General features: G+C 39.7%; 1 protein-coding gene across 2 annotated transcripts in view; it reads left to right on the top strand.

Moving 5' to 3' along the window:
• The window catches only part of PIK3R3 (phosphoinositide-3-kinase regulatory subunit 3), a 30,291-nt gene extending 22,272 nt beyond the window's left edge, over window positions 1–8,019 (top strand). Inside the window, exons 8-10 of one of the 2 annotated variants that reach the window (XM_078671706.1) lie at window positions 1,351–1,425; window positions 3,580–3,750; window positions 6,616–8,019. In XM_078671706.1, coding sequence (XP_078527832.1) covers window positions 1,351–1,425; window positions 3,580–3,750; window positions 6,616–6,814 — 445 coding nt within the window. In that variant the 3' untranslated portion in view covers window positions 6,815–8,019. The remainder of the gene's footprint in view (window positions 1–1,350; window positions 1,426–3,579; window positions 3,751–6,615) is intronic. The other variant, XM_078671707.1, reaches the window with a different exon arrangement.
• The last annotated feature ends 10,165 nt before the right edge of the window (window positions 8,020–18,184 follow it).

Raw genomic sequence — 18,184 nt, forward strand, 5'->3', positions numbered from 1 at the left:
CTAGTAGGCTGTAAAAAGCTGAATGTTTTGTTCTGTTCTGTATTATTAGGGGGCCTCTGACTTTTAGTTGAGGGTCTAGAATTTGAGGATTGTAAATGCAAACGAAGTAACTATGATGAGGTCTGTACTGTAGGACCACAAAGTCCCTAATTCCTTTTGTGATAAACATTTGTGTGGCGGTCATATGCGCTGGGGTGAGCACATGCTAGCTCAGGTATGGTGATTCATAGAAGGATGGAAATGCGCATTCCGTAGGCATATTTCCGTGGGGTCTGCAGATTCAATAGGCACATTTTCAACTCCATCTCACTCTTTGAGTGAGACAAGAGCTTATTTTGTCTCCCCTCTACCCGAAATCTATTTTAGGTCCTGCACTGTGGCCAGCATATTTTGTCTACAGGGCACGGTAGGCAGTTAACTGTTCCTAGTACTGGTTGGCTGGGCTACGTGAACTGATCCTAGCAAATCAGTTGGGGGGCAGGGGGGACAATTTATTGTTTTCAACTTGCGCATTATAGCACTATTCTGAACAAAACTTTCTGAAACAGTATACACCCGCACATGTTTTATTTTGGAAAGTTGTATTCAGACTGGTCAAGGCAGGAGCATAGAAAGTTAAAGTTGGGTACTCAATTTGGTGTTCCACTGTTCTTCCCAACAGAAATACTTTGAAGTAAGAATGCGAAAATCACTGCCCATAGACAGTCCCCAGCTGGTTCTCTGGACAGGTGTACTGAGCATTTCATGTTGTGGACCGTGTACTGGGGAACGTTGTCTTTGAGTAGTCTTTCAATTTTTGATCTTAACCATAACGGCGTTCAACTGAAGCTTTTAAACTGATATTTTTGTAACTTATATCTGCTTGTGACATTCCTAGACATATTTTAGTGAATACATATGTTTATGCAATCTTCAAAGTTGCAGTCGGGAACTCTAAAAGGTATACCGCTGCATTTTCTATGTAGCCAAATGATTGCAGACTTGTTTAATACATATATACATTCTTTATCATGAGGAAAAAAATGCAGAATTTACAGGGAATTATTTGAAATGTGGTGCTTCCACAAATTGTACCTTGTATGGTAAACTGCCAACATGGCCATTTTTCTATCATATTCGTACACCTTTACATCCAAGTTTTATGATTTTGGATGTATTATTATTTTAACTGGAAAAATACCAGCTCTACGATGTATTTCAGTTTTCCCGATTGTGCAACATTTTTACTTCTTACTGGTGTTTCTCTTGGTCCTGCCCTCAAGTTAACAAGATGTCGCATTTAGTGCAATCCGAGTGATTTGTATCCAAGCTGTTCATGAAACCCTTATCTGTTTTCTTCTCTTGTGGCAGGTGGCTTAATCATAAGGGAGTGAGGCAGAAGCGGATAAATGACTGGCTGGGCATCAGCAATGAGACTATTGATGAGTGAGTACATTTACTCTTGTGCTTTACATTCATATATGGATACAGTTTTATACAGCACATGAACACCAAAAGTATAGTCTGCCTTTACATAGTAACAGTAACTACGACGCAAAATCTCAGTCGCTTAAACATGAACGAACAAAGGGCGTGTGGGGATGGTGAGGAAAAGAGTGGAAGCGGAAACAGCCACTACAACGTGGCCATTTCCATGAATACACTAACCACGCATGCTTTACAACGCATGCGTGGTTACCACGTATAACCTTTACCACGCATTCCTTTAGTACGAATTACGTAATAAAGGAATGTGAGTTAAAGATCGAATTAAAATAGGGGGCTGTAGGGTGCCCCCCCCCAAAAAAAGAGTGGGTTTTAACAAAAAAAAGAAAACTTACCTAAAAAACGCTCTTCTGGGCCTCTTGTCCATGGGATGAGCCTCCCTAATGGCGTGATTACGTACGTGCGTCTACGTACTGCATTAAAAAAAATAGAAAAGGGACCACTAAAAACAGTGTTAGAAGGAGAATTCCGTCCAAAGACACCGTGAGTATTTTTTGGGGGGTATTCTAAATTATTAGGTTAGGCATAATTAAAAATATATTTATAGATTTGAACAAAAAAATCAGACCTGCAGTCGGTTTACCATGAAAATGTCATTATCGTGCATAGTTCTACAATGAAAATTGTTGTAAAGGTATGCGTGATAAAGGCATTTTAAAGGTAAACCATATGCGTGCTAATGGCATTCCGTTGTAACGCATGCGTGGAAAAGGCATGCGTTGCAACAGAATGCGTTATAAGGTCATACAACCGAGTGGAAGTACAGCGAGTGATTGGTAGGGGAGAATTGGGGAGTGACAACGGTAAGAAAGTTGGGAATAAAAGAGAAGGGACCGCAACAAAGGTTATGTAGATGGGACCTCATAGAAGGGTATCAAGAACAAGGGAAGGAAGGAAAGAATGGGTGCAGGAGTGAGCAAAGGTTGGGCAGGGCACGGAAAGGGCTGTCGAGGAAATGGAGGAAGATCTGGGAAAGAGTGTAGGGCATAAGATGGAGGGGAGGAGTGGGGAGTTAGAGCTGAGGAGGGGAGTAGCGAGTGAAAAAGGAAGAGAAGGGTAAGGCGAAAAGAGGTGGTGTAGATAGCAGAAAAGAGGAGGTAAAGGAAGGGAGATGCAGCTGGGTAAGGGAGCATGAAGGGAAACAAGTTGATGAACAGAAGGGTGTACAAAAGGAAAGGTCTAGGAATGTAGATCATGTGCATGTTGGTCATCCCAAGTCTTGTAATTTTGAAACCTAGCAGGAGTACAAACGAAATGATATACATCGGTGAAGCAGCCCACGGTTGTAGTTCTTCTCCAGCATTGACTGGATCTTTCATAACACTCGTTCCAGAGTCATTCCCTTAAGGACTTCGACCCTGATTCAGGCATGTTAATTTCATAAAGATCTAGTGTTGGCAAACCACAGTTACAGGCAATTAACTTAATTCTTACATTTTGCCTGTTTCCAACAGCCCCCTTCTTTTCATGTATAATTTAATTTAAAAATGATTTTCTCTTCATTACTCCAGTCAAAATGCAAACTAGGTGGATTCGCTTTCTTGCAATTTTGTGAGTTTACTTGCCCAATATTAAGATGATTTGTTTCATAGGTGAATTTCTCGTTTTTTATCTTGCTAAATTCTGATTTCCACTGAATATACACTTAACATAAGCTGCATCCAAAGCACAGGGCACATAGGACGTCTAGTTTCTGGTCTCGAAGTCTGCAAATACTAAATAACGTTCAAACGTTGTTTGCTCAGTGAAGCTATTTATATGCAAATTAAAAAACCGTGTAATTGGCCAAATGAAAAATAGAAACTTCTGCCCAATATTTATACACTATTTGTACTTTATCAGCACATCCTTCATGGCAGCAAGAGGGCTCTAGCGAACAGTATTTTCCTACTAGTTTTTGTTTTCTGAACAAAATGTGCCAGTGTAGTGCTTAAAAGCACGTAAGATGACGAGGGGAGATTGGAGCCAGTCTTTGCATTTTTTGCTAAGCGCATTGGCTATTCATTGGTAATTTGTGGTTTTTAAACTGTTGTTCTCAATATAAGAGTGATGTGCTTTTCAAATTCTTTGAGACTATTGCTCTTTCTTTTGCAGTACCTATATTATAAACGAGGAAGAAGAAAATATCCCACATTACGATGAAAAAACATGGTTTGTTGGAGACCTCAATCGCACGCAAGCAGAAGACTTGCTTCAGGGAAAACCAGATGGGGCGTTTTTAATACGAGAAAGTAGCAAAAAAGGATGTTATGCCTGCTCTGTGGTGTAAGTTCATATCCTATTGTAACCTCACGTTTTAACTTAATAGCTTGACCAACTGCTTTTGCGTTTTTGTTACTGTTTTCAAGCGCCCGCTGTTCTGCACAGACTTTCTCCCTAATCTCCTGAGCATACCACTTCTCAACTCGGTGTTCACTCTGTAAATGCCAGTTCTAACAAGACACTTACAAGCTCCACTGACTGTTCCTTATCAATCATCTAACATTATTACCATGAGCAATCTGTGACAGACTAGGTCACGATTTGTGCTGCAAACCTGAAATATTTCACTTTTGGTTGGGGGAAGAACAGAAATTATGCTGATTTCCGGGAGATATTTGAATTCCTTGGTAGTTTCAAACCCTGTTATTTTGTCATCCCTATTGTCCACCTCTGACCCTTCTAGTAGCATAAAAAAGTGAAAAGGTCTATTATTGCCCACCCAATTGTACACAATCCAATAACACCATTGAAACTTGACAGTACTGTAAAACTAGATGATGTAACTGAAGAGGTAGCCTACACACCATTGAGGAACAAGCATTGGCAAAGCCAGTAAGTCTCACATATGCAAGAGGTATTGGCTTTCGCAATGTGTTTTAGCCATGTTGTACACCACTGTGGCTGCTGTTCAGCATGGCTAGGAGTTAGTGGTGTGGGGTAGGTTGGGGTAAAGTGGGGTAGATTGTGGTGGGGTAGATTGAGTTGGAGTGGTGTTGATTGGAGTTCAGTGAAGTAGATGTGAGTGGGGTGGATTGATGGGGTGGAGTGGGGTAGATTGGCTTGAAGTGGATTGGGTAGGTTGGAGTGGATTGGGGTGGAGTGAGATAGATTGGGGTGGATTAGAATGGAGTGCGGTGGATTGAAGTAGTATAGCATGGAGTGGGGTGAATTAGGGTATAGGGGCTAGTTTGAGTGGAATTGGGGGTAAATTGGGTAGATTAGAGTAGGATAGATTGAAGTGGGGTAGATTGGGGTGGTGACGGGTAGATTGGAGTGGGGTAGGCTAGATTCGGTTGGAACCTTGTTTATTGGATTGTAGTGGTGTGTAGTAGGTTTGAGTAGAGTGGTAGATTGGGGTGGTGTACGGTGGATTTGGTTGGATTGGTTTAGATTGTGGAGTGGGGTAGATTGAGTGGAGTAGGTTGTTGTAGATTGTAGTGAAGTGGAATGGGTAGATTTAGGTAGACTGGAAATGAGTGTGAAAGATCGGAGGGGCGTAGAGTGGAGTGGCTTGTTGTGCTGTGGAATCAAATGGCGTGTCAACTTTTTTTAGAGTGGATAATAGTAGAGTACAGTGGAATGTTGTGGCATACTGTGGAAGGGTATAGAGTGGAGTTGAGTGTTGTGATGTGATGTGTAGTGTGCATGGCGTGGTAGCGCACTGCCATCACCAATACATTTTCAATTGAAATGACCATTATATTTGCAAATACATGGTTTTACTGCACACAAACGATAATGTGCGGATGTCATAGCCGAATATATTGATGTTTTGATTGTATACAAATATTTGTTTCCACCACTCTGCAGAATTAAAAAAAAATGTGCTTCATTTCTAGTTTCATAATTCTGATCTATTCTGAAATATCAGCTCAGTTAATTTTTGTTGTGCTAGAAAAAATAACATCCTACACCCTCCCTTCTCACATGGCTACTCCTCAGGATTGGGGCATAAATTCTCTCACTTTGAAGTCAAAGAAAGAAAAGTAAACACCAAGTTCCCTAAGAAGGCTGAGTCTGAAATGTGACTGCTGTCTTTTAAGGCACAGTAAATGTGACAAGATTTGATGTAAAGGCATGTTTACCGAAAATGAATACTCTGAAGGATAGAGTATATAAGAATGCTCTTTGAAGGGATGAACTCAAGCTGGTAAGCCTGAAGCGAATAAAGAGAGCAAATAGAAAGCCAGCAAATATGAGTTACAAAGCCATTAGTAAGCAATGGGAGAAATGCATTCCCAGGGACGTTTTCTGAATTCCCAGAAGAAGTTGTAAGCAAACCAGGCAGTTGTGTTGTCTGGTAGGCTTTGACCAAAAAAGGATCACAACTCTGATATATGTAAATAGCTTTTTACCACGCTTACTGAAGGGTTCCTACCTATAAAAAGCATTACAAAGGAATGCATTTCAAATTAACTGTACAGTGAAATGCATTATAAGCTATACAATCGAACAGTGGCATTAGCATTTGGATACGTTTTTCCAAAAACATTTTCAATTTTAGGATGAGAGGGAAAACTTCACTTTTGCCCTATATAATGTCTCTAACATTTTATTTATTTTTGGAACCTAAACATTACAGACCATCACAAACACCTAGAAGAACATGTCTAATGCTTTCCAGATGTCTTCTGTGATGTTGCTTCCCTCCTTAACTCGTCTGTCAACGAGTAAGAAAAAAACATTGTAGGCATACCTATTTAACTCCGTGCGTGCTGCGCATTTTCCCGCAGAATCAGAATGTGACATTTACTTGCCAGTTAAAATTTGAATACGACCTTTACTATAAGTTTGCGTTTTTTGCTGTGTTTTACTCTTATGTGGGTGGAAAAAAATAAATATACATTAACAAGAAACTAAACTGGAATAAGACCAGGGAATTAATTTCACTCACACTCGAAGTCTGTTTCGCACCAGGCTCTTAAAGTTCTTAAACTATTGTTTTGCCTGAACAGAAACGGTGACTATTATAGCGTACCATTGATATAATGAACTGGATTCTCACCGAGGCATTATTTGTTGCTTGTTTTATTCACTGCCTCATTGAAGTGGTTTTTGTTTGAGTTTGTCACGTGTGACTTTAAATGAGGTGTTCTGTTTGTTCCACCCAGATGTTACTCATACTTTCTTCTCTTTTGTTTTGTGCAGGGCTGATGGGGAGGTCAAGCACTGTGTAATCTACAGCACTACACGGGGATATGGATTTGCTGAACCCTATAACCTGTACAGCACACTTAAGGAGTTAGTCCTTCACTACCAGCATACGTCGCTTGTCCAACATAACGATTCCCTAAACGTCAGGCTCGCCTATCCTGTCTACGCACAGATGCCCTCACTCTGCAGATAAATATGGGACGGCAAAAAGGTGTTGGCTGACCTTTTCTACAGTTTTTATTAGAACATGAGGGCATTCTTTCTACTTAGACTGCTTGTTTTGCACAAGACGTGATATTGTGAATGTGAATCTTAAGAGGCCTAGCAGCAACAAGACGACAAGTTGGGTGTAGGTGTCCTGGTGCTACCTATTGTGCCACCATGTGCTCTTACACTGACGCTGGTGTTTCCTTGTCGGGAAATGAAAGCAAACTGGAAGCGTATGCCCTTTTTTTGTGAAGAAATTTCCGAGGGGCACCTACAGTAAAGCTCTGAAATATCTGGGATTTGTTTTTCCCGAATCTTGTAGAGACCGTTTGAAGCTTCTCCAGAAGGTGTCCCTAATATTGTCTGAGTCTTAAAACTCCACGGAACTAAAAAAAAAAAGAAGAAAAAACTTTGCCGCAGACATTTCTCGCTAAGATTAGCATCTTCACTGAAATTCAGCAGAACTTCCAAACAAGGACAGTGTGATTGTGTTGTGTGTGTGTGTATGTATGTATGTATGTATGGATGGATGGATGGATGTGTATGTATGTATGTATGTATGTGATGTGCGTTGGCACAGAATTTGGTGACCAGGACGACCAAAGGAAATATGGGAAAGCTTCAACATGTTTTTTTTAATATTGTTTGAGAAGCAGTGACTCTCGAGATGGAAGTTGATTTTCATTTTTCCAACAATAGACGGCAGTTTGGTTTCAACAGCACTATGAATCGTCACCTAAAGAATATTGTTTTGAACCAAATTGAATTCACCAAAACTTTGTTGCTGGACTAAGCACTTATGAGAAAAAGATTGCATTCGCATCTGCACATATTCCTACACCAAAACTTGAAAGAAATAAAAAAGAAACAAACTTTGCGTGTTTTAAAATCGACACCAACCTGTCCGTTTAACAACCTTTGTTTATTTTTTATTTTTTATTTTTTTTTACTTTTTGACCGCGTTTTCTTCTTTCCAAAGTTGAATTTACAAATGGACATTTTGGCTTTGGAATGTACATTGAAATTGTTTAGGGGCTCTAATGAGTTCCTTGATTTTTAAGGAAGTGAAATAGATCTGTTGAAACCCATGTCACTTTGTATTAAACGTCCAAAAAGGGTGCAATCCAATGCTTCTAGATGGCTTGTTATACCAAAAAAAAAAAAGAAATTAAACTGATAATTTTTCATAAATCTTGTTTTCCAGAACAATTATTTGTTCGCTATTCTTCCAGTTCTCTCTAGTGCTATGATGAAAGAGAAAGCAGACAAACCAAATGAAGAATGATTGCGAAGGAGCGCCGTCCCACACCAATGCAAATATATACTTTCCTTGCTCCCGCTCCCTTTTTAGTGTTATTCAAGCTTGGTAGTTGGGAAGATTAAAGGGCCCCTTAACAGCCTGGGTTATCTTGCTTTTGCTGCCATGGGCGGGTAGGATAGTCACATAAGCAGTCGATTTAAATATGTGTAATTGATTGAGAAGCGCCCGCCCTCATTAAAGTGCATTCTCTCCACCGTAGAGCTGTAAAATACTTGAATTTTACTTGGAAGATAAGGTATCTGAAGAAAAGTGCTAATAGGAACTCATATATGATCTATGACAATCTCTTTACAATGCCATTCTTAATTATATAGGTAAATCGAATACCATTATCGTTTTGGTGGTTTTGCCATAAGCTACATTTCTCTATTCGTCTCTAAAACACGAGGTCCAAAGCTGCTTTATGAAATCTTGCCATCGTGTTTGTCTTCACCATGGTTGTCCATTATTGTATCTTAATCCCTGCCCGCGCAGCTGCATTCAGTTAAAATTGCCTTGTGAGCAGGAAATGTTAGGATGAAAATATAGCAATAGTGACTGTTGTGATCTAGCAAACTCTCCTGTTCAGCAGATCCACAATGGTGCTTCTGAAAGTAGGCAGATTCCAGAATTATAAACATGCGGATTTATAGAAAATAACTATTTTCCAGATCTCTTGTATGTAAATTGCAGTGGTCTTTTCTTTGTAAAATCAGATTAATCAGAAGACGAACTTTTGTTGTGCAACACATTTTAGAACCTATTCTCATAAGTATATAATTCTGTTACATTTTAAGTGCTTATCATTCTCTTCATGTTTTGGCGCTTGCTATAAGGTAAGCAATTGCTAGTTATACACAGTACTAGTAAAGTGAGCTTTTTGTGGTGAATGACCCGTCTAGCAGCAAGTATTGAAGAGCCTACAGAAATGAAAAAATTGGATTCACTCGGCCATCCCAGGCCTGTTTATTAGAAGCTAATAGCTTACTAATAATGTGATTTGCAATAATCATTTCCAACGTTATTTCCTTTTGTTTTGCCTGCCATTTTGGTAATTTGTCTGTAAGCGCTGCTGTTTGAGCGGGTTTTATTACACGAGGTTTGCTTGGTACAGTCACAAAGTAATATGCAGCATGGTAGTGAAAGAATTAGCAGTGCACCAATTTAAAAGGGCTGCCACAAAGAGACCCATATTCAAATCAAAGAATCCCGTTAGTTGGGTAGGTGTAACCCTGGATTAAGTCAAATCTACTTGTATAACAAAGTTTTCTGAATCGCGTCCTTTGTGTTTTTTGATTGTGAATTAAGTTCTGTGGAAGGGGTAGGTCATTCCATTATCACTTTGATTCCCGCTGCACCATTTACATGTGTAGAATGTCAGAATACATCCTATCGTCCACCCGCAAGTAGAAATGTCTTCAGAGAAATTGTTAGAGTGGCAGTTAAGACAACAGTTTAAAAAAATATAAAAATTATTATGCTTTATTAAGGAGGTTGACACTCCATATACTAGTTAGTATCTAGCACCAAGGAAAACGACCTTTAAACAACCTTTTTTTTTTTTTTTTTTTTTTCTTCTATGCTGCCAGACGGGCAAGGCCTCATTTGCACACTGCCATCTCTGAAAGCAAACCTCTTCCATTTAGTAGAGTCCCATCTATTCATTGTTTTTAACTGGATTAACACAAAGCCATCTAGAAGCATTTATATACTGCAGTGTTTGATTTTTATGGTTGAAAATAATTTTGGGACATAGTCTTTGCTCCCAACTGTTTCTGTTTTGCTTTGAAATTGAACGGCACTTGGTTTTGTTTTAAGATCCCAGCGGCCCATTTTGCACTCTCTGGCCATTGCACACCTTTTTTTCACCGTTTTTGCACTCATCCGACCAGAGGTGCGAAATGGGTTCGAGGCGAGATGTACAAAGCTGGTCGGAGCAAATGCACTAGTACTCCTAAAAACCAGCTGTAAATAAGCCTAAGACAAATGCAAAACAGATCATGCAAATTACGAATGGGAAATGCTGAGGTTGCAGAGTGTATACTGAGTGAATGCTAAAACGAAATCTGATTCCACGGGTCAGAACAGAATGGTTTCGTCACTTTATCTAAGCAGATGTTTATCTGACTGTAGCTAGAGTTGCCGCTGCACAGCGACTCGTGTTGTATAAATACAAGTAGACTTGCCTAAAAAAAGCTTTTGTGACTGATGGAGGCGTGGAGTATCACTTGAAACGCGCACTAATTTCCAGTCTCAACTGTACTTTCAGGGAGCAAGTCAGTATTACTTTGTTTTCTGTGCAGGCCAGAAGTGGCTAAATCTACTTCCACAGTCTGTCGGCCTTTTTTACATTCTCCACTGCTTCCATGGACGGAGTAGATCTATCGGCCACAGCGTCACTAGCTTTGCCCAACAGAAAGAATTGATGGATTCCCATTTTGGCAAAAATAGTTGATTTTTAAACTCGATAGCAAAGCAATCCTAGTTTTTCAAATTCCTCCTCAAAAAACTTTATTGAATTCGCATAGGTGAATATCTTTTGATTCTTCCCACCCCCCACAACGTAACGTTTACAGCACTTAATTTTGACTAAAACCTCTATCTCCTGATTGGGCTCCTCAGCAATGAATTATCAAGACAGAATTGAAAATTTTGAGGTGGGACCAGTCCGTAAAAACGTTTTCTTGTAAACACCTCCTATATAAAACGTGATTAAAGGCAGACTACGCTTAATAACCTAATTGTCCAAATTGCAATATCTGTGTGCGCGCACATGTGATGCGGTGTTTAAGTGAAAGGGCTTAGAAGGAATTGGTTTTCTTAAAAATCTAACTTTAAGTGCGTTACAGCATCTGGCACGTAAACTACACCAATAACGTTTGGCCAAGTGGCTGAAGTATCTTGACTGAAGTGCTGGCCTAATAGGTTTGCTGATTTGAATTAAATGAAGGTGTGAACTGAAAAATCAAACTCACTATGTAATGTTGACATTTGAGTAGGGTCAATTGAGACTGTGGACGTTGGTTTAGGCTTTTCTGTTGCTTTTGTTTCAAGGTAATAAAGTATTGATGTCCATGCCTGCTGGCTCAGAAACTGAGGTCAGTTGCTTGTCCAGAAACTTTAACTGCAGTGACTTTTTAAAGGGGCAGCACCGCCAGATTAGTGTTGTGTTGGAAATATTTTATAAGCCCCTTGTCTTGTACTTGAACATGTAATTGTCTGAATGTGTCTTATTTTGCAACTGTTGGTAAAGTTTTTTAAATGTTAGGCTTTCTAAAATGTTGCCAATGTGTGCGTGTTTTTTAAAGTGGTTGTTTCAAGGTGTTCTTATTTTTTTATTTTGTACAATACACTAATGGAACCTGTTTCATTAAAGAGGGAGCTACAATTTTGTTTTTAATTAAGCTTTTCCTCAAACTTTTTTTTAATTGATTTATTGCAACCGCCATAAACATTTCAGGAGAGTTTTTAAGGCATAAAATGATTGCCTTTTAACGATTCAAGAGAATATAGCAAGCTAATTCTTAAATTGCTGTGTGAATTTTACTTCAAGAACATGTGCTTCACCCTTCAGAAGCGAATAAATATTATTTTCGGTTGTAGGACAGAGCAAGCACAGCAATTTATTGTGGCAGGTCTCTTTAGGACTGAATAGGTTAACTGAGTTTTCCCTTAAGGTCTCATTTTTAATTCAGTGAGGTTTGAAAAACAAGTGTTTCGCAGTAGTGCAATTAAATAGTAGTGCATCAGAAAATAGTCTCAGTAAAGCTCCCATATATGGCTATTAATGAATCTCAAACTGCTCAGGTGTATTCTTGTCATGCAGGATGTGTTGGAATTGATTTTAGTCCTTAATTACAGAAACATTTTAAGATCAATGAACTGGAGCATCCTCTGCAGTATTTAGGATCAGCCCAGCAGCAGTCGGAATGCAAACTTTTCAAGACTCTGGAGTCCTGATATGCATAGACTCCAAGCGAAAGGCCATGGGATGACACAATTACTGACTTTGCACGATCATAAAACGCTGTAGACCCAGCTTGAATCTGTGGTTTTCTTTGATACTCTCTGTAAGGCATATATAACCAAGTATTTAATCATGAATTGTATTTTGAATTCTTGATTATTTTACAATATTGTCATCTTGTTGCCATACGGGCCTAGCAGAATCAACTGAATATGTGATTCTATGAAAAAGTTTACATCGTGACAAAGGACAGAAGCTTTTCATCCCTTTCCGAACTGCTGGTCTTTTAGCGATAATTGATTGTAATGCAGATGCCCAATAAGCTACGTGTTCCTTTAAGACTGAACATTTTTCAAAACATGTAGTGCATGTTTTCCTTCACAAATGGCAGAAGAACTTCCCTAGGTATTTTTTTTTAAGGATATTGTCTACAGACTGGTTTTTGTATTTACCTTAGAAGTGTGTTCCTAAACCTATCATCTACCGTGCCGTTTAATGTGCAAGTCATTATCTTGTACTTGTTTGTAATGTAGGTGTCTTCATGCTGTTCTGGAAGGTTTGTAATGGTTCAGACAACCTAGAACGAGTATGTCTCATTCAATACCAAGTTCCTTGTTGGGCATGGATACTCATTCTCTCATTGCACCAGATGCCTATGGATAGATTCATTTTCTTAAAGTAGGGGGAGCGGGGGGGGGGGGGAGTGTGGTCTCAATAATGCTTGCATGCTTTAGAGCAGTCCAATAGGAATAGTTGTGGAGTGGCCTGGAAACCCACAAGAAGGCAAGCAGAATCCAAACGTCCTGTTGCAGAGTACTCTTACTTGCAAGTTACGTTCAGTACTATTAGTCTTCAATTAATCTTGGCTTCGACTTGAAATCATAGCTTCCTCAGACACAAAGGTGATGTTTGAGCCCAGTTATAGACCTCGGGCTCTCAGCAAATAGAAGTGAACAATGAAGCTGTATACTTTACATTTTACAGATGTGTCCCTATTCAAGACTTGATGTTGCAATGAGTATTTATTTAACCACAAATTTAACTTGATTAGTTGCAAAGGCATTCCTTTCACCTTAGTGAGTAATTCATAGCTAGTGGCCACAATTGGACCCTAGTTGACCTTAATCTGAGCCCCGTGGCTTGCATTAGCTCCCTAGTTCTTGGTGACTTAAACCGAACTGTGCATTTGTCAGTTAAAAATAATTAAAATACTTCCGTTCTGTAGACCGTTGGTTATGAATGGCGCAATGTGAACCTCAGAAGATTGAAAGTCTGATTCAGTGTAGCTGAGATCAGGAAATGTAATGATGTGATTCATAATTTCTTCCTCTGGTGCCTTAGCCACCTGAAATGCACAATCAGATTTTCAGCTACCACCTGGGCCTTAGAAAATACAACCATGCCTCTGTGGTGCTGTCTTCTATTGGCTCTCAATTATTTAAGGTGCTTTGTATAAACCTCATGGGGATTTGATAACTTGAGGCCTGTACCTCGTTAACTTCCAGCCATCTTGACCTGATCCTTGATTGATATGTCCTTGATGAATACATCTGCTTAATGCTCATGAGGTTAGGCCACTTCTGTGAGTAAAATGTTTTCTCTGTATTTTAGCACTGGCTTTTAAATGTTATCCCAATCCTTTCCTCTCTTTAAGTTCATCGGCCAAGAAGAAATAAATCTTCTCACGTATCACCTCAGAAATAAAGACATCAATGTTCTTGCATCAGTTCATAAAGTTGTCTTGTCCCCATGCTGCCTGGCCTACTTCACTTTCAACCAAGCTAAAGAGAAAGTGATGCATAAATCACATTTAACATGTAAATCACATAACCAAAAACCCTTCACATTACACAACATTTTTAACTTTGCCTACTGTGCTCTCCAACCATTCCTAAACACTTCTACTTAATGCAAGTTCGTATTTGCATTTAAATCGTATTTTACAAAGACTAAAGTTAATATGTAAATTAACCCTTATCAAATTGGATACATTTCTAGTTGAGTGTCATTATATCCCGATGGCAAAGAAAAATTGAAAAAAGTAGTCATTTTCCCCTCACGTCATTCTTTTGTTTGCTTGTATCCCATGTGCTCTTAATTGTCGGTTGACCACAAAATAGCCTAAACACAATTGACGTTCCTGTGTCTTAATATTTTTCAGAACTATTTAATTGCTCAACAAGATGAATTTGCTTGTTTTGCATTATGTAGCAGCTTAATGCTTCTATTGTGACTCGGTGTCGATTGCTTATTTGGTTTTGCATGCTTCTAATGTCTGGCCGAACCGTGGTAAAATTTTGCTTCACCTTTAAACAAAGGTATGCACGTGTACTGGATTGTACACATCTGCAATTTTTTTCATCAGAAATCCAACCATGACACTGCCCCTTTAAAATGTTTTCTTGCACTTGTTTTTAAATATACTTTCTTGCTGAGGTATATGGTTTTATTGTAGTTCAAATTGTTTATCAGCATCTTGAAATTGTCCTTTAATAACAAAGAATTTTTTTTAAGTGACTTATGTTGTATTCTGCGGGTCGGAAGGCATTAAAATGTGTCTAAAGCACAGGTGAATCGATTGTAAAGATGCAGTAAGCTATTGCACTCTTCTAAACTTGAGGAAAGCGAACTTCACTTTGGTGCAAAGACATAAACAAAATGAAGTGGACTTCGATTTAAGGAGCTCAAACGCACCGCTCTATACAATGGCCTCTGGTACTCATCACATTTTCATTGATCTGAACCTTTCTTTGTTGAGTAGCATATCTCTTATAAAAATCTGGTTCTCAAGAAATTTCTTTTTTTTAGGGTTTTGAGAACCCCAGCATGTAACTTTGGTACTCTTTAACTGTAAACTGTGTAAACCATGTTCTTCTGTCTTTAAGTGTAGTCAAAAGAATTCATGTAGCTAACTATAAGATCTGCTTCACACGGAAACTAAAGTTGTGCATTAATGTTTCAGACAAATCATACTGTAGATTTTAGACCAGTGAATCACAAAGTGATACTTGTCACCAGATGTGTTTTGAACGTATGAGTTGTTTGATGGAAAACAACGGGTACACGCATAAGCTCGTACAAATCGCAAATTACGCAATTAGCACATAAATAAAATGGAATAAATCTGCAATAAAATACATCGAATATGTTATTCTTTGGAAGGATGTAATAACGCCTCTCCCGTTGATTTAGAAAGCATGCATACTTGGGTTTAGCTATTTCTTTAATTTGTACCCCATCAACAAGATCATTATATTGTATCAATATGTACTCCAGTCATAGGCTAAAATAAACATATTGTTGTATTGCTTCATAAGGAGATGCATGGAACTAAAAGAAATGTATCTATTCATGCTTACCTAATTTCAGGCAGAATTGTTGGGCATACAGCAATTTCTCAATATTTTTTCCTCATTTCTTAAAAAAAAATGAAAAAGAGGAAAATATTTTTACAAGTAGTAGACTTTACCATAATCATTGTATGACTGGTGTCTGAATGCCCTGTAAAACCTTCAAATGTTCTCTCAATTTCATTTGCCCCTGTGCTGAAACCGAGGTAAAAATATAAAATACTCTGGAATTGCTAATCATTTTCGTGATGGGACCCAAAATCGTTTCTTTTGAAATCATGTCTGGAATAACATTTTATTATTTGTAAATTAAATCCGTTGGTGCGGGTCCCGTGAATTATTGTCCTATTTTCTTATTGAGAGAAAAGAGTTGGCTCAAATGCACACCTGTTGACAAGTAATCTTGGTGACAACATTTTTTTCAATAACTGCTATCAGCTTGGTATTATGGTTCACTATTGTTGCAGGTGCAGTCGCATCCAGTTCAATAATAATTTGTAGCGGCTGTGTGGCTTCCATTATATGGAGACCAGTGTATGTAGTTTTCATGACTCCATACTTGTCTGTCTTGAAGAATTAAACCATATTTTCTTGATCTTGGTGTGTGATACTTTATCTAAAATAAAGTTATGTGACAATACGATGACGGGAACCTCAAACAGTTTTCTCCATGTTGTTACCTTTTCTGCTCAGATTCTATAATGTTTTATTGTCCTGTCTGTACTAGAACGTGTGCTTTAGCCCAAAATTAGTAGACCGCTGTATTGCACTAGTTGGTATTTTCGTGCGCGTTGATGTTCTTATTGGAAACACAATCCAGTACCACGCTGTGCTATCATTGTCACTCTTAAATTGTTTCCCCCTCCGCCTCAATCACTTTTATTTAACCTAGCTTTGTAAAATATCACTAAATTGATTGGTGATCTGCTGCCATACTTTTCCCTAGGGTTTAAAAAAAAAAGTTCCTGTCACTTGCACATATTAAAACCAATTGGAAGTTTTGAAGAGATTTCCTTGAAGTTATATTTTAGCCATATGGAATCTTCCATAGTCAAAGTTGTAGAACCTTTAAACCATTCTTAGGGTTGTGGAGGAAAGTTTGGAGTACTTTTAACTGCTTTTTGTTGTTTGTTGTTGTACTGCTTGTCCGGTCCCAAACAGATTGTAAAAGTCCTGACGTCACAGAAGGCTTTCAGGACACTCAGCCTTTAGTGTGGCTCTACTCTGACTTCACATGTCTAGAATGGTTTTGATTTTTTTTTTTCTTTGCTGAATTTGTATATTCCGCTACACATGTTCCTCGTTCTATCTGTGGAAATAGCACCTCCAGAATTGCATGATCTGCTTCATGAAAATTATGATTTCACACTAACGGGTATCCTGGCCCTGAGCAGGTGTTAGACTACCCAAAGCTAGGGCCTAGTGGGATTACTCAAAAAGCCACATATTTAGCTTTTTGTGTAGTTCAAGAAGTGAGATGTGTAGGAGAAGGTTTGACCAGCAGACCTGGTTCTCCATATGTGTGGGATGTATGCAAGTAGGAGTCAAGACTACCGGAGGTGTCCAGGAGATTTGGGAAAGTAGATGCAATTGAGGTTTGCCGGGACAGTGTTATGTAGAGCCTTGAAAGTGTGGGTAAGGAGTTTGAATTGTGCTACTTTGTGTAAAGGAAGCTAGTAGAGCTCCAAGTGTGCTGGAATGTAACAGGCATGGAAGGTTGAAAGCAATGTTCCCTCTAATTTTTTTCCTCTGTGTGCGGCAGTTTAGGGTCTCTGTGCGCTGCAGCCATGGCTATGTGTGCCAGAAACCAGACCGCGCGTGTGTGCAGCACCAAATAACCCTCCAAACTTTTATCTTTTGTAAGTGCCTTCTCTTACTGGCTTCTCACATACCCCTTTTTTAGGTCTCGCGACCTGCGTTGCACTCCGCAGCAGTGCCCGTGCAGGTCGAGAGACCTCTAGTAAGGGGGGGAAAAACAGGATTTGGATAGCTGCCCTAGGAATCGCACACGCTTGTGCGTGTGCTTTTCCTTTTCTAGGCAGCTATTGGCCTTTGTGTGCATCTTTTAATTAAAGACTACATGCAATAGGCCACAAGCGGGCGCATTGCTCCACCCATGGCCTATTGGTGTCTATTATGAGCTTCAATAGGCCATGGCGCGCGTACGTGCACCACTCACAGGCTTTTTTTTTTTCCCGCCTTCCTTACAGCTATGCGCTGGTTTTTCTAATGGCTGGCTCTCTGCCACTCCCGGGCCCCCAAGAGTGCGGTCTCCAAATCTCTGGGCAACCCAGACCAGGGATTGTCCTGTAGGAACAAGCCTTGTTCCCCTGGCGTGGCTGTAGCCCAGAGGGAGAAGACACTGCAGACACACCGCAGCCCGATCTCACAAGGCAAGTTAGGGAACTGTCCCCAGCCACCGGAGTAGCGCCGCCATTCACTTGCCCATCGAAGTATGCTCCGCTGGCAGAGTCAGGCAGGTCAGTGCCTCCATCAAGAGCTCAGCAACTCCCGTGACCGGGCCATCCCCGGCCCCTTCAGCCCGGCCCTCCATCGGCCACGAAATAACGTCCGGTGGCAGCTCAAACATTATGTAGGTTACGGCTTGGCTTATTGCTAGCCCCTGCTCACCTCTCGACAGGAGCTCTCTGGTGCCCCATCACGCCTCCAAGTCACCCCCCCAGGCGTCTCCACCAGCTTCGGGCAGGGAAGGTAGGCAAGGCAGTGCACCTTCCGGGG

Source organism: Lissotriton helveticus, chromosome 1_2 (assembly GCF_964261635.1).
Source record: "Lissotriton helveticus chromosome 1_2, aLisHel1.1, whole genome shotgun sequence".
In the NCBI taxonomy this organism is placed as follows: Eukaryota; Metazoa; Chordata; class Amphibia; order Caudata; family Salamandridae; genus Lissotriton; species Lissotriton helveticus.